General features: G+C 53.0%; 8 protein-coding genes across 8 annotated transcripts; 5 read left to right on the plus strand and 3 right to left on the minus strand.

Moving 5' to 3' along the window:
- Positions 1 to 1893: 1893 nt before the first annotated feature.
- Positions 1894 to 3267, plus strand: SODALDRAFT_318681 (snare-complex protein syntaxin-18; the record flags this gene model as incomplete). The annotated part of the gene is made up of 3 exons (XM_028609389.1): positions 1894 to 2010; positions 2108 to 2871; positions 3027 to 3267. The coding sequence occupies 3 exons, from the start codon at positions 1894 to 1896 to the stop codon at positions 3265 to 3267; spliced, it is 1122 nt and encodes a 373-aa protein (XP_028469679.1).
- Positions 3268 to 4571: 1304 nt separating this feature from the next.
- SODALDRAFT_318682 (aspartate aminotransferase) lies at positions 4572 to 6239 on the plus strand (the record flags this gene model as incomplete). Its single annotated transcript, XM_028609390.1, has 3 exons — positions 4572 to 4841; positions 4982 to 5041; positions 5181 to 6239. 3 exons carry the CDS (start codon positions 4572 to 4574, stop codon positions 6237 to 6239), a joined length of 1389 nt encoding a protein of 462 aa, XP_028469680.1.
- Positions 6240 to 6481: 242 nt separating this feature from the next.
- On the plus strand, positions 6482 to 7341 carry SODALDRAFT_2163 (hypothetical protein). Its single transcript, XM_028607306.1, has one exon. The coding sequence runs from the start codon at positions 6723 to 6725 to the stop codon at positions 7269 to 7271; it is 549 nt and encodes a 182-aa protein (XP_028469681.1). The 5' UTR covers positions 6482 to 6722; the 3' UTR covers positions 7272 to 7341.
- Positions 7342 to 7417: 76 nt separating this feature from the next.
- Positions 7418 to 8415, minus strand: SODALDRAFT_374284 (hypothetical protein). Its single transcript, XM_028614663.1, has 2 exons — positions 7973 to 8415; positions 7418 to 7879 (listed from the first exon to the last, which is right to left on the minus strand). The coding sequence occupies exons 1-2, from the start codon at positions 8106 to 8108 to the stop codon at positions 7677 to 7679; spliced, it is 339 nt and encodes a 112-aa protein (XP_028469682.1). The 5' UTR covers positions 8109 to 8415; the 3' UTR covers positions 7418 to 7676.
- On the minus strand, positions 8334 to 9331 carry SODALDRAFT_353998 (hypothetical protein; the record flags this gene model as incomplete). Its single annotated transcript, XM_028613676.1, has 4 exons — positions 8334 to 8415; positions 8572 to 8696; positions 8987 to 9160; positions 9236 to 9331. 4 exons carry the CDS (start codon positions 9329 to 9331, stop codon positions 8334 to 8336), a joined length of 477 nt encoding a protein of 158 aa, XP_028469683.1.
- A 1773-nt stretch (positions 9332 to 11104) lies between these two features.
- Positions 11105 to 13677, plus strand: SODALDRAFT_341542 (general substrate transporter; the record flags this gene model as incomplete). The annotated part of the gene is made up of 8 exons (XM_028613041.1): positions 11105 to 11387; positions 11448 to 11627; positions 11691 to 11952; positions 12036 to 12272; positions 12368 to 12576; positions 12666 to 12971; positions 13054 to 13125; positions 13222 to 13677. 8 exons carry the CDS (start codon positions 11105 to 11107, stop codon positions 13371 to 13373), a joined length of 1701 nt encoding a protein of 566 aa, XP_028469684.1. The 3' UTR covers positions 13374 to 13677.
- A 799-nt stretch (positions 13678 to 14476) lies between these two features.
- On the minus strand, positions 14477 to 14921 carry SODALDRAFT_266892 (DUF1077-domain-containing protein; the record flags this gene model as incomplete). Its single annotated transcript, XM_028607519.1, has 2 exons — positions 14477 to 14549; positions 14620 to 14921. The coding sequence occupies 2 exons, from the start codon at positions 14919 to 14921 to the stop codon at positions 14477 to 14479; spliced, it is 375 nt and encodes a 124-aa protein (XP_028469685.1).
- A 1220-nt stretch (positions 14922 to 16141) lies between these two features.
- Positions 16142 to 19528, plus strand: SODALDRAFT_326063 (Adaptor protein complex beta subunit). The gene is made up of 4 exons (XM_028610073.1): positions 16142 to 16872; positions 16941 to 17016; positions 17127 to 17491; positions 17603 to 19528. Exons 1-4 carry the CDS (start codon positions 16631 to 16633, stop codon positions 19140 to 19142), a joined length of 2223 nt encoding a protein of 740 aa, XP_028469686.1. The 5' UTR covers positions 16142 to 16630; the 3' UTR covers positions 19143 to 19528.
- The last annotated feature ends 121 nt before the right edge of the window (positions 19529 to 19649 follow it).

A 19649-nucleotide genomic window follows, 5' to 3' on the forward strand; every position in this document is an offset into this window, starting at 1 on the left:
AGTATAATACAGCCTCTTGAGCCTTAACCGATGCTGGTGTGTGAAGATCTCTACACCTTCTGAATATATTCTCTCCTAGAAGATGTTATGAGAAGTAGCAGAGCTATTGAAGTGACGGGAGTATGCTTCCTCGGAGCGTTGATTTAAAGTGCTTTATCGTCTTTTTTACTTTTTTCTTCTTCTTTCTTTTTTTCCCTTATTACTGTTTCGAGGAGTACTGTATAGTAGGTACAGTGGGTCAGCAATAATTTCGGTATAAACCCCACCCCCAACGCGTTCAACGCGTTTATAACCATCACCACCTTAATCTTTAAACAGCTATAACTATAGAAGAATAATAGCCACGGACCCCTAAATAGCACTATTCTCCTTATAAAAGAACGAAGATTATAACGCTACGCGAGATAGGCTTAACCTATTAATAGATCGCACGGCGTGAAGGCGTATCCCCCACCACTACCCACGGTATATATAAACGGTATTAGTACTAGAAATCTGCCCGGTCACTCCTACGCCCAGGACGCCCACGATCCCTTAATAAACGGGAAAAAAGATACCTCTTCCGATTTATTAGTTAAGATCCTTTTATTTTATGCCGGTCTTTTCGGGACGAGGCCGGTTTATAGTATTCTGTGGATACGGTTAAACGAGAGCTTATCCGGGGAGGTATTCTTCACTACCGCGCGCTTTAGAGACCTAAATTAACCGAGGAACACGCTACTATCCGTCTTACCTTCGCGAGAGAGTATCTAAATAAAAGTCCTGACTACTAGCGGCGTGTGGTTTTCTCTAACGAATCTATAATCGCGCGCGGCTAAGGGGAGAGGCAGAAATAAGTATTCTGCCTAAGTATAAGTCACTTTGTATCGCAGATTTCTTGAATACTAATAAATTTATAGGGAGAATAACTACTACCCTATTACGTGTAACCTCGCGGTAAGCTAATAAAACACTCTTAGATATTCTAGGGTGCGTTTTCGTATAGTAAACGCACCTCTTTATACTAAATGCACGGCGACCCTAAAGCTAGGCGTGGAGGCGTTTCCGCGCGCGTTATACTGGCCTATCTTTAAGAATAACTCCCTACTATCTATAAACCGGGTATTATCTTCGCCCAGGATAACGCCCCTACGTATATAGCGCGCGTAGTGTAGATCTGGTTAAAGTCATAGGCTTAAGATAACGGGGTTAAAATCCTGGACTGGTCGCTATATTCGCCTGACCTAAACCCTATAGAAAATATATAGAAATTAATAAAAGAGCGTATTTGCCGTAAAGAACCGAGTCTAGGGGATATAAAGAGTAACGTAGAGTCTATAGATCTATTAGTTCGAACCGCGGTTACTATTTAGGAGGAGGTAGAACAGGACCTCTTTAAACGGCTTATTAATAGGATACCACGTAGGATAGAGGCTATTATAAAGGCGAATAGGTGGTACACAAAGTATTAATATATATTATTTCATAGCCCTGCTTTTCAGGTACCTAGAATATATATTTACTACTATTTTTACTATAAATTGATATGTGTAGAGGACTTAGAAGATAATAGTAGAAGTGGTGGCGATAGGGTATTTTTGAGTTATACCGAAATTTTTGCTTACTCACTATACATATCTTAGGTCTTAGGGAATGTACGTACAACGTGGTACTTATCAGGCGTGCTATGGGGGGCCAATTCATGTCACTTGTGGGTACCAATTCTGGCCTCTTGGACAGTGACACATGAACTCTGCCCGTCACCGTAGCACGAGCTACCAACATCGCCGTCCGACGCCTCTCCTAGATGGATCAGCTTTGTACACCAGTGCCAGCCGCAACGTCAATGCTAAGCTAGCTTACGATTCTCCCTGCTCTCTTTCCTTTCCAACCTTCACCCTCAATGGTACCATCATGACGGACATCACTCCCGCCCTAAACGAGCTTCTGCGGAAGCACAACACTTCCTCGAGACAGAACAAGTTTACTGTCCAAGATTTGGATGGGTTTCTCAAGGAAGCCTACAGGATTGTTCGTACCATCTTCATTGGCACTCCACTCCACTCCACCTCTTACCTTGTTCCTTAAGCACCCAAACTAACAAATGATTCGTCATTTCCGCGTCCAGAACTCCCACATCGCCAGCCTACACAACGAGCTCAAGGATGTCCGCCAAGCCTACCTCTCGACAGCGCAACCGCGCAGAACAACACACATCCGCCACCACGGCCAGACCAAGGAGCAACGTTACCTGACGGACCGCGACCGCGAGGAAGTCGACGCCAACGCCAAGCAGATGCTCCGCGAACTCAACGCCGGCATCCGGTCGCTCGAGGAAGCCGAGACGCTACGGCGCGAGACGGAGGCGGCCATCATCCGCAAGACCTTCGCGCGGGGGCTGGGCGTGCTGGGCGCGTGGGCCGCCGGCGGCGGCGGGAACGCGGGCAAGACGGCGGAACACGCGGCGGCCGAGGGCCGGGCGCGGGACGTGGCATGCCACCGCAACGGGGTGCTGTGGTACCTGCGGCGGCGGTTGCAGCTCTGCGGGCGCACGCAGCAGGACATGATGGAGGCGCGGTTGACGAGGGAGATGGAGAAGAACCGCAGCGTCCTGGCCAAGGCGGGCGGGGTGGGCGGGGGTGCTGTGCCCGAGTTGACGGGGTTTTACGAGACGATGCAGGCCGGTGCGGGCGGTGCGGGTCGTGGCGATGGGCCCAGGTCTCAGTCTCAGTCTCAGCGCTCCAAGCGATCTTCTGAGTTGCCGCCGGCTACGGAGGATAGGGAGGGGGGTTATGATCTGGCGAGTGACCTGACGGAGGAGCAAATCCAAATGTTCGAGAAGGGGAATCTCGACATGGTCCAGCACTTTAATAGCACGTTGGACAAAGTCAGGTACGTTACTTACTGCCAGAACCTTACTCCTCGGTCTCTCTCTTTATGGACAATGCAGCAAATACCCTCCTGGGGAGAAGGCAACTAAAAAAAAAAGAAGAAAAAAGAAAAAAGAGAAGAAAAGAAAAAAACTGACTCAAACTCTCTGCCTACAGGACCGCAGAAAAGTCGCTGCTCGAAATCTCCGAGCTGCAGACTCTATTAGTAGGGAGCCTGGCAACACAGTCGGCACACATCGAGCAGTTGGTGGCCGACTCGGAAAACACGGCGCAGAACGTAACCAGCGGCAACAAGCAGCTCAAGGAAGCGACGAAACGACCGAGTGCAGCTCGATACACCTTCTTCGCGTCGGCTGGTCTGTGCACGTTCTTGATCCTATGGGACCTCATAGTGTAGATGTAGAAGTGAAGCGTGAAGCGTGAAGCGAAAGTACAAAGCTTCTGTTCTCGTGAGACTGGAAATTGTTTCGGTCCAATGGATACCCACGAGATCATGAGGCCATGAGACCAAGAGATCATGTCACTTGCTATTGTATTTGTGGATTAATTACCTTATTGTATGGTTGTACGGAATACAACGAAGTCTCGAAATGACAATCACATGCTTAATTCCCCTGTGCACCCCGGTCAGTTCGGCAGACACGCCCACTGTTGCTTCGTACGGCAAACCCCAATGCTGATGGAGGTTCCTAGAGAAACGGTTTATTCGTAACCTCGACAACCTATAGCCGGGGACGGGCCCTTCCTTGCTCGGAAATATTAAAAACACACGGCTAAAATAAAAGCCTAGGCAGGTTGGCCATGCAAGATCTCCGTTGTCAAATGACCGTTTCACTCTCACAGTGGCTGATCCGAGGCCTCGGCTCTGCCCCGGCCCCGGTCCGTAGACTTAGCCCACTTAGAAGCGGGACGGGAAGTGGTGACCTCACATGCAAGAATGGAGAATGGAGAAGGGAGATTGAGAACATATTAGACGGGCATGCTCACCACCTCCAAAGGCGACAACGTCGATCCTTGTCTTGTCAAAACATATTTTCCATCTCTTCGCTCCGTCTTGTTGTCTCTCTACAGTTTCTACAAGAGCAACGTCTGAAGCGGTACATACCGTATCAACGCAATATTGAAGGTACGTGACTTGAGACTTTGAACTCATTACTCCGGACCTTCCAAAAAAGGGATACCTTACGCCCCTTATCACATATGATTTTTTCCAAGCAAGAGCCTTCATCGTACGTTAAGTAAACTAACGGGTAAAATGCAGGGTCAAGCGTGTCGAGGTCGAGGTGACAATTCAAGTTTAAATTCTCTTATTCGACCGCTTCTGCCTCGTACAAAAGAAAAAAGAAGAAGAAAATCCTTACAGCGCCCGTCACCGGAGGGTGCCCCGCGCTTGCGCCTTCTGTTCAGAGGCAAGTAATACCTTAGGTAACCGCTACTACCCCGCACTGCATAATTGCGCGACTGCCCCTCTATCGGTCCCTAACGTACCAGGCAGTAATTACGGAGTACGGAGTATACCTTACGGACTTTACCATACCAGTACTCCTACCTTGGGTGGGTAGCTCTCGTCTCATTCAAGTTACGTACTGTATGTAACTGAGGGAGAAAGTGGGAAGGAGCCACCCCATCTACCTAGGATCCAGGCTGTTTAATTAGGCGTTATCACATATTATCCGTACCGCACGATACCTTATTGCCAACATGCCAACCTCACATCCGACTTCGCACCTCGCCCCCGTTGCGAACCCAAACGCAACATCATCACCCTCACCCTCCTCGCCCCTCTCCTCAACTTCGTCCCGATCACAACAACAAACTTCCATCTCCCGGATACGCAGCATCGCAAACCACATGGCGGCCCCTTCTTCCACCCGATTCTCCGCCGAGGCCGTCCCTCAGGCTCCTGAGGACCCTCTCTATGGTCTAAAACGCGCTTTCCTTGCTGACCCTTCCCCCAACAAGGTCGACCTGGTATGTTCGAGAGGAGAAAAAAAAATTGAAAAAAAAAAAGAAAAAATGGAGCCCAGAGTCCAGCCCAAGATTGCTCTATCCGTTCCGATGGGCGAACCTCAGAAATCGTCATGCCACTAACTTCTCCTGCGCTCTCGTAGGGAATTGGTGCTTATCGCGACGACAATGCAAAGCCCTGGGTGCTCCCCGTTGTTAAGAAGGTTCGTTTTATCTCCGACCAATGTATTGCGTGTTTTTCCGCTTTGTTCCTGTCCCTCCTGAGCTCTCTGCCCATTGAATCGCGCTCAATACCTGGTAATGTGACCTCCGACTAACAAGCGTTCCTTGCGACCGATTCAGGCCGACGATATCCTCCGTAACGATCCCAATCTCGACCACGAATATGCTCCCATCGCCGGTATTCCAACTCTCACCAGCAAGGCCATCGAACTTCTGCTCGGTGCCGACTCCCCCGCCCTGAAAGAGAAGCGCACCACCTCCATGCAGACCATCTCTGGTACCGGTGCCTGCCATGTCGGCGCCCTCTTCTGCGCCAGGTTCTTCCGCGGCAACAAGACCGTTTACGTCTCCGATCCCACCTGGGCCAACCATAACCAGATCTTCTCCAACGTCGATCTTCCTGTGGTCAAGTATCCTTATTTTTCCAAGGACACCAAGGGTCTCAACTTTGCCGGTATGAAGGCCGCCATCGCCGACGCCCCCGAAGAGTCCATCATCCTCCTCCACGCCTGCGCACACAACCCTACCGGCGTCGACCCCACGGTCGAGCAGTGGGCCGAACTCGCCGATCTAGTCGCCCAGAAGCGCCACTTCCCCTTCTTCGACTGTGCTTACCAGGGCTTTGCCTCGGGTAACCTGGCGAAGGATGCGGCCGCTATCCGCCTCTTTGTCGAGCGCGGTATCGAACTCATCATCGCCCAGAGTTTCGCCAAGAACTTCGGCCTCTACGGCGAGCGTGCCGGCTGCTTCCACGTGGTCACCGACACCCCCGAGACCGCCACCCGTGTCGCCTCTCAACTCGCCATCCTGCAGCGCTCCGAGATCTCCAGCCCGCCGCTCTACGGTGCCCGCATCGCTTCCATCGTCCTGAACGACCCGGCCTTGTTCGCCGAGTGGGAGGACAACCTCCGGGAGATGTCAGGTCGCATCATCAGCATGCGCACCGCCCTTCGCGCCAAGCTCGAGGAACTCGGCACCCCCGGCACCTGGAACCACATCACCGACCAGATCGGCATGTTTAGCTTTACCGGTCTCAACGAAGCCCAAGTCCTCAAGCTGCGGGAGGAGGCCCACGTCTACATGACCAAGAACGGCCGTATCAGCATGGCTGGTCTCAATACGAAGAACATCGACTACTTTGCCAAGGCTGTAGACAAGGTCGTCCGAGAGGTGCAGTAACTGAGCATACGCAAGAGGATGTCGTTGGCTTCCTCTGCGGGCAACCGCGACGTCCAAATGATAACATGGGAGGCAACAATGAAGACAAGGAAAACAAGGTGTTGGTGGGATAAATGCGTGTGCATTTCTTGTGGGGCATGGACTTTGGAGGATATGGATACTAGATTTCCGAATCCATCAGCCAGAGATTTATGATTCGTCTTGGCAAGTTCTCAACAAGTTCTCTGGAAGACCCGACCAGGTTGTATGTGGTTGGTTTTGGAAGAGCCAGACTCTCACTCATGATCCTTCAAACGTCTTGCACGCAGGTGTCACTTTGATCGCTAGAAGCTAGACTGCCGGAAAGTCATCGACCTCGTTCAAAAAAGCTGAGTACACCAGGTCACACGCGCGTCTGGCATTCGACATAAGGCTCGGCTGGTAGGCGGACTAAGCGAACGTGTTTCTGACGGGATGTCCAGGACGGTATGCTCCTGAAATGTCATGTTGAGCAAATCAAGAAAAGAAGAAAATAAAAATAAAAATAAAAAGAAAGAAAAGGAAAACCCCAAAAGAAGAAGAAAAACTTTGCGGATTTATATTCTTTCGAACGACCATCATCTTATCATAGGATATCATGTCTTCATTCAATACAAGGACATACTAGGCCATCTCAAGTACCCGTTTCACCACGGAACAGTGTCTCGGGACCGCGAACTTGCTGCAGAGCGGAGGCAGCAGCAATATATATCTATATTCACATGCACCCATCATCTACTTGTATGCAGCCCGGAGTTCGGCTACTACTTTGATCTCGTTCTGGGGAACTGTGCTGCAGGGCTCGATTCTGAAACGATATCGTCTCCCCGATCCTTACCGTCCCGCGTCAGAGGTGTGCAACTGCACTGCCAACTGCCACCCAACACCTTGGCGGAGCAATCAGTATGGTCAAATGGAAAGGGGGCGGGTCGTGGGGGACCCTTTGGCAGACTGATCTGTTGGATGCTGTACCGGCGGTGGTTACCGCGATATATAAGGGGCGGCCCTATATAAGAGGGCAGCATATCAGATCTATGCATATAGTTAGAAGACAAGACGAAGCCCAGGCTTCCCTTGCCCCGGGATAAGAGTACAACGCAAAGTCGTTCTCTTTCGATGGGACTCGTGGTATGTCCTTTGTGATGAGTATTGCACAATTTCCGGATACATAGCTTAAGCTCATTGATGTAATGGGAAAGGCCCGGTAAGACGGGCAGATTGTGACGGGGATACTTGAGCTGATATTACTCCCTGGCAAAGACAAGGCCCGTGGACGAGGATGTGGGATTGGAACTCCAGACATTCCGTTGCTGCCCTAACCTGGCCCGGGGCAATCCCGTCCCATTTCTCATTTCCGACCTCTACAACCTTATGCATGCGGAGACTCAGACATGTGACATATTTGGACGCGCCCAATCCTCAGGACCGGAACCTGCCGTGGATCACTGGCACTGGCACCGGCACCCGCCTTCCAGGACATGGACATTCCACAGGTCTGGTCTGGCCTGGAGCCCCTGGTTTACATATGTATATACCTCTGACCAATGCAACACCCAGATGGGGGGTGGAGAACTGCCTTCTGCATGCCAGGTGCAACCCACATCGTCTTTCTTCCCGGTGAGCTTCGTCCGGGGAGAGTCGTATCAGCGGGGACCTGGGGAAAAGGGGGGAGGGGGGGGGGGATGGATACCTCCCGGCGGGACGGTAGAACGTACGTTGGTTGTATGGCGTTAACGCCAGAAGGGGTGAGCTATCAGCTATGCGCATGTGGCCTGAGAAACAAAGAGGAAGAATAGTTTGGTGACAGGCGAGCCAGAGAGATGCGATCGCAGTGACAGCTCTCCTCTGCATACCGGTGGGCTTCTGGAGATGAATGTATCCCGTTCCTTTTCAAGGGGTTTTTTCGTTGGCTATCCGGGGAGATGGGAAAACGCGCCAGCAAAACAGTACAGCCGGGGGGGTTTTGCGGCGCAGGCGCGTTTACGCGTATTAAACGACTGCGGAGATAGTATTACAGAGTAATTCCTATATTTCGAACAGAGGGATGAGCAAAGGTCGGTTTTGACGCCAGCGTTCTCATTCTGCCTCGGCGACAGCCGCGTGGCCCGAGCGACTTGAATCCATCATCTCGTGTCTGACGCCGTTCCTGGGAATCAGACTCGTGGTCGATGACAGGGAGTTTTAGTCGTTTCCTTTTCCGTCTTACCTAGCACTCCTCTGTACGCTACCAAGTGTGATGTTGGTGGAAGCGGGTTAATAAGGAAGAGGTGAAGTCGATACTGTGCTGCATCCGTAGTCGCCAAGCAGGTGTGACTTGCCCACCAAACTTGGCACGATGTGCTTATGTTGCCATGTACCGGCAGATGATTTCACACTGTTTCTAGGAACTGCCGGGCCGTGTACAGTATGAACATCGACCGAGACGGTGAGAAGCAACGGCTAACACCAATTGGTTTGGTGAGGGTGAGGGAAGTTTTAGGCTATTTTTACTCCCCCACAGTGGACTTTTAAGGTTGCCGGATGGGGTGCGCCCAAGTCTTGGCGTATTCGGGGGAAAATCGAGACCAGATGAAATGTTTCCAGAAACGAAACAAGCTTAAGGGGATTTTGAGACCTCGCTTGGCTCCACGGCCCTTTGGTGATTGGCGCGGCACTAATAACCACCTGCAACGTATACGTTGTATATTTTCTTTGTACTAGGGTACGTAGCTCGACATTATGTGCATCACAGTCAGACATTTTCTAGATTTCTGGTGACCAGATACTTCGTAGATCTCCCAGCAGAACGGATCCTCATGTTGGACTGTGCCCATGAAAACGAGGTATGTTAGAAGAGCAGTCCACCAGCCAGCCGTGCGACCTCGAACCACGTGAGCATAAACACGTTTCGTAGTATCCAACCTCTGTTTATTTCATCCCCACCGCCCTGAGCGGGGGATGAGAAATGTATTACTTACTTACAGGCGAACGAAATGTACTTTGGCGGACCAAGCACGCTCCTCGGCCTTCATGACCACTGAGGTGTCAACGGACCGGGGTAGACAGACATGGTTGTTGTCCTGCTCATAACTCATAATTCGGAGTGCTCCATAATTAGTCCGTCCACCCATTCCCCTGTTTATTGATTATACGACCGTCCCATCCATCCGTGTTCCTTTATTATTTAGAAGATTTTGTTTTCCCTTGTTTTCCCAGCTTATCGACTTTTGTGTGAGTGTCTGCCCCTTTCCCCAGCCTCTATCGAGCTTCGCTTAATGTTCCGTTTTTATGCTGGGCTATGAACCCTGTGTCTTCGGGGTAATTTTGTAGTTACAACGTACTTCGTAGAAGTGCCGGTAGTCGGTCGTCGAGTCTGGGCAATGTCGCCCAAACTTTGGCTCCGTGGGGGTACGTACATAAGGTATGCGGGACCTGAACTACCTTACCTTACCTTACGTATGGTGGTAGCCTCTAGGTAAACCCGCGCATGTTCAGCCCGACCTGGCCGTGTGCCAACGCTATAAGAGACTACAAGAAGCGCCTAAAATAGTAGTAGGAAATAGTATATTTTAGCAGTGTTAGTTTGACCACCTGCCCGGATCAGTCTAGGGGAGAAGTCCATCGCAGTATGTTGTGCCTGGTTTTAGGATGTACGGAGTATTTGATTCCTAACCGCTGTGCTGAGTAAGGTAGTCTCCAACGCACGGTCACACAACTTCAACACGATCAGCTCTGTGCCTTACACACACACGCACACACACACGCACAAGTACTTTGTAATTACACCGGCGCACGGATTCGCACTGTCCTGCGGCTCGAGGAACCGCCCTCGGCAAGGGCCTTTACTGATATCCCCGGTCGTTCCCCATCGTCTCGAACCAGTGGCAAGAGCCGAAAAGCACCCCCGCACGGCAAAGCGTTCAAGCGAGGAGAGGGCCGACTCATGTGCCGTTGTCGTTAATATGGGGAAACACGGCGGGAAGGAAAGGAGAAGGCCACAGACCGAGAGGCTTGCATGCGGGGAAACTCCTCCCCCCTGCTCCTGCTCGACCGAACTCCACCATCACTCATCATCTTTCCTCCACCTCCACCGTCTCCCACCATGACCATCATCTCCATACTCTCCCTCCACACTGGGGATTCGCCCACCTCTCCATGAGTGGATGCGGAAGCTCTCGCGCCCTTTCTGGTCCCTTTCTCCATGGAACCCCATGTTCCTCCTCCTCCTCCGCCTTCCCATCCCTGTCAACCCCCCGGGGCCCCGGTCCCCTGCTTACCTTGCTCTCGAGTTGTGCCCAATCTTTTCTTTCCTTGCTTCAGACAGATGATCATCATGTCCTCGTGTGAATGGATAATCTGACTCTGGTTCTTGGCACGCGCTCTTCCTCCAACCAGCGAATCACCTCCAGCCTTCGGGCCTTCTCCCACGGGGGTTGCCATGCCAAGGTAAACACTCCCGTCCTCCCGACAAGCCGCATCTATATGTCTGCGCTTTGTAAGTTGGGCAACGTTGTGCTCGTGCTCCTGCATGGGCAATGAGCATCTGGGCGGATGGACCCTCTATGGGGAGGGTGAAGGGGACTGACAAGGGGCCAAGGGGGACAAGGGGACAAGGGGAGAGCTTCATGGCCCGCATATAAGAGTCCCGGTGTTTCCACCGACCTCTCAAAGCTCACCGTGTGTTTCTCATCGAGAGGTTGACGCTTCCCTTTTCATCGAGGAGATCAATCGGACTAAGGAGAGGAAATCCCTTCCCGGTTCGACATATCAGCGTGTCAATAACCCCGGAAGGAGGTTCTCTAACGAGCAACACCAACTGAAACCATACTTCCACGGCCGGCGCGCCCCCCCTCCCCTCGAAGTCAACGATGCCTCGCGCACCTCCCGAGGCCGCCATCGGCGGTCAGGGCAATTCCTTTGCCCGTAAGGCCGAAACGGGTGCCGCCGACCCCGTCCTCACCCGTATTTCCGAGGAGGATACCATCCCATGGTACAAGAAGCCGAACCTGCGATACCTCTACTTCATGCTGTTCCCCACCTGTATGGGTATCGAGTTGACCTCCGGTTTCGACTCGCAAATGATCAACGCCCTCCAGATGGTCGAACACTGGGATGACTGCAAGTTGCCCTCTTCATCCGCAACCCCAAGCCGTCCGTCCTCAGACGAATCGGGATAACAGCTCGCTGACAACTGTGGTTTCTGTCGTATAGACATGGGTAATCCTGAGGGTGCCTTGAGGGGCATCATCGCTGCCGCCTACCCCTTGGGTTCCTGCCTGTCTCTTCCCTTCATTCCCTGGGTAAACGACCGCTTTGGCCGTCGGTGGTCCATCTTCGGAGGTAGCATCGTCATGGTCATTGGTGCTATTATCCAGGGATTCTCTGCTCATGGTGAGTGCCCGTGCCCGTGCCCGTTCCCCAGCTGTGCCTGACGTCGTATCTGATCTGTCATAGTCGGCATGTACATCGTTGCCCGCATGATTCTTGGATTCGGCATTCCGACCTGTATCGTCTCCGGTTCTTCCCTCATCGGCGAGCTTAGCTATCCGAAGGAGCGCCCCATTTTGACCTCGCTTTTCAATGTCGCCTACTTCGTTGGACAGATCATGGCTGCCGGTATCACTTTCGGCACCAACACCATCCAGAGCAACATGGCGTGGCGCATCCCCTCGTGGCTGCAGATCTGCCCATCTCTTCTCCAGATCTTCTTCGTCTTGTGCGTGTTGCCCCGGACCCCATGTTCTTCTCTCGGCGAAAACTGTGTCGTGTCTTCACGCTAACTTGTCTGTGCGCAACCAGCTTCCTCCCCGAGAGCCCCCGATGGCTGATCTCCAAAGACCGCGGCGAGGAGGCTCATGCCATCTTCGCAACCTATCACAGCGAGGGTACCCGTGGAGAGGAGTTCGTCAGGGCCGAGTTTGCTCAAATTCAGACCACCCTCAAGCTTGAATTGGAGGCTGCGAGTATGAGCTGGTCGGACATTCTCGCCACCAAGGGCAACCGCCGCCGAGCTCTTGTCTCCATGTTCCTTGGCCTGTAAGTTTTTACTTCGGTTCCCCTCTTAAAAAAAAAGAAAAGCCGTCTTGGCAGATCGAGGTTTCTAACGACGCCCTCTTTTTCTCATGCAACAGGTTCACCCAGTGGTCCGGCAACACTCTCATCTCCTACTACCTGGGCAACATTCTCCGCATGATCGGCATGACCAATAGCCAGGACATTCACCGCATCAACCTTAGCATCGCCTGCTGGAGCTTGATATGCGGTTTCACTGTCGCCATGCTTGTCCGTCGCTTCCGTCGCCGTGTCATGTACATGACCTGCACCATCTCTCTGTTTACCGGTGAGTGCTGTCCTGCCATCCACCAGTGCACTGTTGTCCCCAGCCCGGCAGTGAAACATTTGACTGACTTGTTGGGCGTCTGGGAATAGTCTACGTTGCATGGACCGTCTCTATGGAGCGCGCTATGCACGCTGTAGAGAACGACTACGTCAACCAGGGCGCCTCCATCGCAACCATCTTCTGGATCTTTGCCTACTCGCCCGCCTACAACATGGGCTACAACGCGCTGACCTACACGTACCTCGTCGAACTCTGGCCGTATGCCCTCCGTTCTCGTGGTATTTCCTTCTTCCAGCTGTTTGGCCGTATTGCCAACTTCTTCACCACTTTCGTCAACCCTATCGGTCTTGATAACTCTGGCTGGCGCTACCTCATCTTCTACTGCTGCTGGCTTCGTACGTGTCTCCGCAGTCCTGACCGCCGTGTCTTGTTGGTACGGTTCTACCCGTTCTCCCTGGCTAACATGACCCTCCATAGTCTTCGAGATCGTCTTCGTCTACTTTTTCTTCCCCGAGACTGCAGGCCGAACTCTCGAAGAATTGGCATTCCGTATGTTTATTTACAACACCCCTTCCCCTTTTTCTTTTTTATCTTTACCATCCATTTTTATCCGGACTTGGCTTGCTAATGACCATGGACAAACAGTTTTCGAGGACAGGGACAAGGCCGAGGCCGCCAACCAAGCCGTCGAGAAGGCCTTCCAACAAGACGACATGGCGGCCGCTGGCGAGACCACTGTTGTCGAGGGCAGGTCCGACGAAGCGGCTGCATCCCCGGACATCAGCAAGAAGGTGTAATGGATGATAAGTCTCTTTGTGATGACGAAAAGAAGGTGGACTCTCCTGTGGTCTCGGCGCGGGACGAAGGATATCCCTGCAGATGCGTCCTGTCGAGCTCGTTTTATGTTGTGTATTGCGCTGCGCGAAAGGACATTCGCTCGCTACGGGAAATGATGGGTTACTGAAGGCTGTGTGCGGTTGAGATACCACGTTTTACCACGATGATGGAATGGCTTGTTTCGGCCACCTTTTTGATTGCTTGACGTAGGAAAAGTGGCGAGAGACAACGGCCACGATAAATACATTACTGTTGGTTTTCTGGACGCAGAGGTACTTTTCATTGCATGGCTTGTTCCTGTCCTTCTGTCGGTGTGTTCTGTCGGTCCCTTGGCCCAGGACAGCACCTTGGTTCGCCGTGCTATATTGCGAGCTGACGATGGTGAATCCTGTTGCAGGGGATGGGCAAGCGCACCGAGTTTGCGGACATACGACATAGACTGGTCCTGGATATCCGCACAGTTCTTCTCCTATTTGCCATAGGAAGGGAAGCCTACTAAGTAATCTAAGCTATGGGTGTGGGTTTCCTCTTACCCCCTGTGCAATTCCCTTTGTCCTCGTTTTTCACCTGCCCTCCTAGGGCAGCCTCTCCTGTGTTGGTGAGAGGACTAATAGAGTGCATTGCGCGACACATGTCCCGAGTTCTTGTGGCATCGGCGAAGAGTAACATGGGTTTCAAAAACATCCACAGGATCACTTCTGGACACTTCTCAAGGCCTCGTCTCTCTGCCTTCCACTCCAGAGTTTGTTTGCACTTGTCATTCATGTTTCGTCCGGTAGTGGATTGTCTCCATTGGTTGATTTTACCAAATGCTCTGGAAAGACCCAGCAATACTCTCACTCCGTCCATAGTAGCTCGTGACGAAGCTGTTCGGGATGCGCCACTGAGCAGCGAGGGGAGATTACGTGGAAGATGCACTGCGGGCGAGGGTGAAGAAAGAGCGCCACCAGGCAATGTCTGCAGCGCAGACGAATGTCTTTCGATCATCTCATATGATGCCACGACTTCCAAAGCAGGTGTGGAACGTAGTCCATTATGTTATGTTTGCATGCGATATACAACTTCACAAAGCCGGGACAGCTCGCTCCAGAGGTTCCCTCAGATGTTCCCAAGCCAGCCAATCCGACCGAGTGGTTCTGGAAGGAGAGGATATCAGCATGTCTCTGTGACGACGGGAGAACGAGGAGACAAAAAGACGAAACGTACGGCAATAACCCCATCGCATTAATCTTCCACACGCCCACGGCGAGGGCGAGGATCTGCATGGCGACGTAGGCCATCTTGACCTGCAGCATCTTGTCGCGGTTCGACTCGGACTCGAAGCGGGCAAAGGCGGCGTTGACGTTGAGGAGGCCGATGAGCGGGTTCTTGAAGGCCATGAAGACCATCATGATGCTGAAGATCTGGAGCGAGTTGCCGGACATGTACATCATGAAGGCGGTCATGGGGAGGCTCTTAGCCGGGGCGAGGGCCGTTTCCCAGGCCTTCTTGAGCTTCAGTGTGTCCATCTCTTCCGGTGTTGGTTGCTTGCGGGGCTGGTGCTTGACGACGTCTTTCTGTTTCTGCTTGAGGAGGGGGGGGCGGATAATTTGTCAGTAAGCTAGGACTAATGTCACGATGTGGCGGACGCTGATATGGCGAGTACGAGGGCGAGGATGACTTGACTGACTTTGCCCGTCGCGGCTTGCGACAATGGGTAGCCTAAGGGGTCGGGGATGCCGGGAATTTTGGCCTTTGCTGGAGGGGGGGAATTGAGCTGGGCGACCCAGCTGGGCACGTCTTCTTTGGCGGATGCCATGGTGATTTGTTGCGGAATTTCCGCGCGTTGGCTTTAGAGAGGATGATGTTGTCGTGGTCGATGACGACCATGTTCGACTTGACTGTACGCGGTACTAAGACGAGCTCTCCTTGCATTACTTGTTAGCAGCTTACTAAGCGGAATGTGGTTATCGATAAGGTTTGGTAGGGTGGAGGTGGAGCAGATATCGGTATATTGTCCACTTGCTCGTTACGGTATCCGACCCCTATTATTACCTACCCTATTCTCCATCTCCAGCCGACGCCCGATGCGCATTCCTGACGGTTGGAATGCACCGAAAGACGTACGACCGGCCGACCTAGAATCCGATCCTCCCCGGCGGAACGATACGGACACAATTGCATCTCGCTTCCGCAACCACAACGACTCTCGAACAAAACGCCGATACCCTAGTTATAACCAACCTCATCCCAGCTCAGTCGAGCTCATCCATCTTCCAACGCCACCACTCCCAAAGACTGCGACCATTGGCCGACCTCCTCACCCTCCTCACCAACGTCCCTTTACCTTGCGCATGTGACTCGGCCACCGCACCCTTTTTGTTCGTTACAGAAGCATAACAAGAGACCTCCGCAAAAAAGGGTCACGCCAACTTGGGCGGAGGGGGTTGCATCCGGGTGTCGGTTGTCTGCGCCATCGTGGGTCCCGCCGCAAAGTCGTTGGTACTGGTGTCTTGCTTCCCACGCGATCACTCCCCCCCCCCCCCCCCCACCCGGGACTGTACCACCCTGGCAAGAGGAAGTGAGGAGGAGTAAGAGAAGGAAATAGGGCATAGAGGAGAGACAAGGCTTCTCAGGGATCCCAACAGTCGTCTTCACGTCTTGTGCTCGGCTTATTATTCGTCGACCCAAGACTCTTTCTTTTCTCTCAACTCCCAACGCAACGCTTGGCTATAGACGTCAGACGGTTGTGGCCTAGATCTATCTGCCCGTCATGTCGAGTGCCCAGGGTGGAGGTGACTCCAAATTATTTGCCAGGGTAAGCTTCATTCTATCTCCCCCCGCTCCCTTGCGATTATTCTCTCCCCTCGGTCGTCTCGTCTCGTCTTATCTCGTCCTCGTCCCCTCCCCCGCTCTTACCGCATGCAACGCCTCATTACCTACCTACCTCTCTGTGCGACAACCTCGCGGACCGTGTCATACCCTTCGTTCCGAGATAGCGCACAATCACGCTTCCCATTTCTTGCTGCCTTTTTTATATACATTATGCTTCACAAATCCAACCATCAGAGATACCTGTGACGCTGCGTTCTCGCGATACCCGTCTCGGGTGGTGTTCCTTGCGATGATTTTTCAAGACTTTGTCTTCTTGTTTCTTGCGGACGCCGTCTCTGCCTCTTGTCTTTCATATCTTCAACTGTTGATCTCTGCACGGCAACAGCATTGAACATTGCCCACCATGTTTATGGCATACATGCCCCCACCGACTCTGTCGACTGAACTAACATCCTCCAAGGGCAAGGTCGCGGAGCTGCGGCTTGAACTCAATGGCGGAGGCAGGAAAGACAAGAACAATCAGTGCAAGAAGATTGCCCTCAAGAAGATCGTGGCGAATATGACGATGAGTAATAACGACATGATTGCTTTGTTTCCGGACATCATCGGCTGCATGCACATCCAGAGCTTGGAGATCAAGAAGATGTACGTCGTTGCATGGCTTCTCTCTCTGATGTCTTGAGCTAGCAAGCTGATCCGATACCGTTGCCCAGGTGCTTCCTGTTTCTCGTCAACTACGCTAGGATGCGGCCCGAGATTTCCCTGCAAGCGATACCGGTGTTAGAACGGGTATGGGTCTTCGAGAATCATCGCCCCCCTCCCCCCCCCTTTTCCTATTATCCATTTGGCGTGGCGGTACGGCATCGCGGCGCAATGAAACTGACGGAAAAGTGGTACAGGACATGGAAGACCCGAATCCTCTAGTGCGCGCCTTGGCATTGCGAACCATTTCCTACATCCACGTCCGCGAGTATGTGGAGGCCACGGTTCCCATAGTGAAGCGCATGTTGAGAGATCCCGACCCGTACGTGCGAAAGACGGCGGCATACTGCGTCGCGAAGCTTTACGACCACGATAAGCGAATGGTGGAGGCTTCCGACCTCATCGACCGCCTCAATACGCTGCTGCGAGACGACAACCCCACGGTTGTGGCCAGCGCCTTGGCTGCATTGATGGACATCTGGGAGAGGAGCGACTCGATCAAGCTCACCATTGATTACGGCAACGCTTCCAAGATGGTGGCGATTCTGCCGGATTGCTCAGAGTATGTATACAATTCCGTTCGAGTTTTTTTCTTTTTCCCTTTTTTTTCTCTCCCTTTTTCCCTTCTTTTCCCCCGGGCATTATTTGGCTGACATTCATTACCTACGCACAGGTGGGGTCAGACGTACATCCTAGAGGCGCTCATGTCCTACGTACCCCAAGAGTCGGGGGAAGCGTTGCTCTTGGCGGAGCGCATCGCACCCCGGCTATCGCACTCCAACTCGGCGGTCGTGCTCACCTGCATCCGAGTGATCCTCTATCTTCTGAACTACATTGCCGATCAGAAGCAAATCACAGCCATGTGCAAGAAGCTGTCGCCGCCGCTGGTCACGCTGCTGGCCAAGGGGCCCGAAGTCCAGTACCTCGCCCTGCGTAACGCGCTGCTCATCCTGCAGAGACGGCCCGAGGTGCTCCGCAACGACATCCGGGTGTTCTTCTGCAAGTACAACGACCCCATCTACGTCAAGGTGACCAAGCTCGAGCTCATCTTCATGCTGGCGACGGAGAAGAACATCAACGAAGTGCTGACCGAGCTGCGGGAGTACGCGACGGAGATTGACGTGCACTTTGTGCGCAAGGCGGTGCGCGCCATCGGGAAGCTGGCCATCAAGATCGAGCCGGCGGCCCAGCACTGCATCGACCTCCTGCTGGAGCTCGTGGCCACCAAGGTGACGTACATCGTGCAGGAGGCGACGGTGGTGATCCGGAACATCTTCCGCAAGTACCCGAACCAGTACGAATCCATCATCGGCACGCTGTGCGAGCACCTGGACTCCCTGGACGAGCCGGAGGCCAAGGCGGCCATGGTCTGGGTGATCGGGCAGTACGCCGACCGGATCGAGAACAGCGACGCGCTCCTGGAGGACTTTCTGTACTCGTTCGCGGAGGAGCCGGTGGAGGTGCAGCTGGCGCTCCTGACGGCGACGGTGAAGCTGTTCATCCAGCGGCCGACGAAGGGGCAGGAGCTGGTGCCGCGGGTGCTCAAGTGGGCGACGGAGGAGACGGACAACCCGGACCTGCGGGACCGGGCGTACATGTACTGGCGGCTCCTGTCGACGGACATGGACGCGGCCAAGCAGATCGTGATGAGCGAGAAGCCGGCCATCACGGCCGAGTCGGAGCGGCTGGACGCGCAGACGCTGGAGGAGATGTGCCTCAACGTCGGCACGCTGGCCACGGTGTACCTGAAGCCCGTGCAGACGGTGTTCCGGTCGGCGCGGCCGCGACGGCTGCTCGACTCGCCGGCGCTGCAGCGGCAGCACGACGCTCCGACCACCACCCCTGGGTTGGACGGGCAGAAGAGCCTCAGCCAGTTGGGGAGGGGAGGTCAGCCTGCGGACATTGACGCCAGGAATCGGGCGGCTAATGCGGCGACGGCGGCTGGGGTGGGGCTCGGCGTCGGCGTCGGGGCGGTGAACGGAGCGAACGGAGCGAACGGGGACGGGAGCATAGCGCAGGCGGTAAGCGAGGCGGATGCCTACTTTTCGACCATCGGGACGCAGCAGATGGCGGCTATGCGGATAGACCAGGGGGATGTGTTCGGGGGGAACAGCGGGTACGAGACGGGGTATGTGGTGAACCAGAATTCAGCGCAGCAGGTTGTGCAGCCGACACAGGGGGCGGGGAGCAATGGGGACCTGTTGATGCTGTAACGAGGGGGTGACGGGGCGTAGGTATATATGTTGTAGCTTAGATCTCTAGGCTTGTTGCAGTGCCTATTAAGATTGTGTATGCTTGCTTGGTCTGGTGTCGCTCATCCGACCTGTTGTCAGCCAAGGACAAGGAATGAATCGTCTCATGGGCTAGACCTCTGCTTGGAGTATCGACAGCTCGCCCTGTCCGGTGGCTTACGAGCTACCTAGGTACGGTACCTTGACTTACCTTAAAGCAATACCTTGCGGTACCTAAGGTAAATTACCTTCATATTGGCGGTTGGTTGAGGCTGGGGTTAGGGACTTGTCAATGTTGTACCAGAACATAAGGATATAGAACCGATTGCCCTCACATCTCGACTTTTACCTTTTTCAATAAATAAAATACAATAAAATAAAATCAAATAAGATAAAATAAAATAAAATAAAATAAAATAAAATAAAATAAAATAAAATAAAATAAAATAAAATAAAATAAAATAAAATAAAATAAAATAAAATAAAATA

The sequence above is a fragment of the Sodiomyces alkalinus genome, assembly GCF_003711515.1.
Source record: "Sodiomyces alkalinus F11 unplaced genomic scaffold SODALscaffold_1, whole genome shotgun sequence".
Taxonomy (NCBI): domain Eukaryota; kingdom Fungi; phylum Ascomycota; class Sordariomycetes; order Glomerellales; family Plectosphaerellaceae; genus Sodiomyces; species Sodiomyces alkalinus.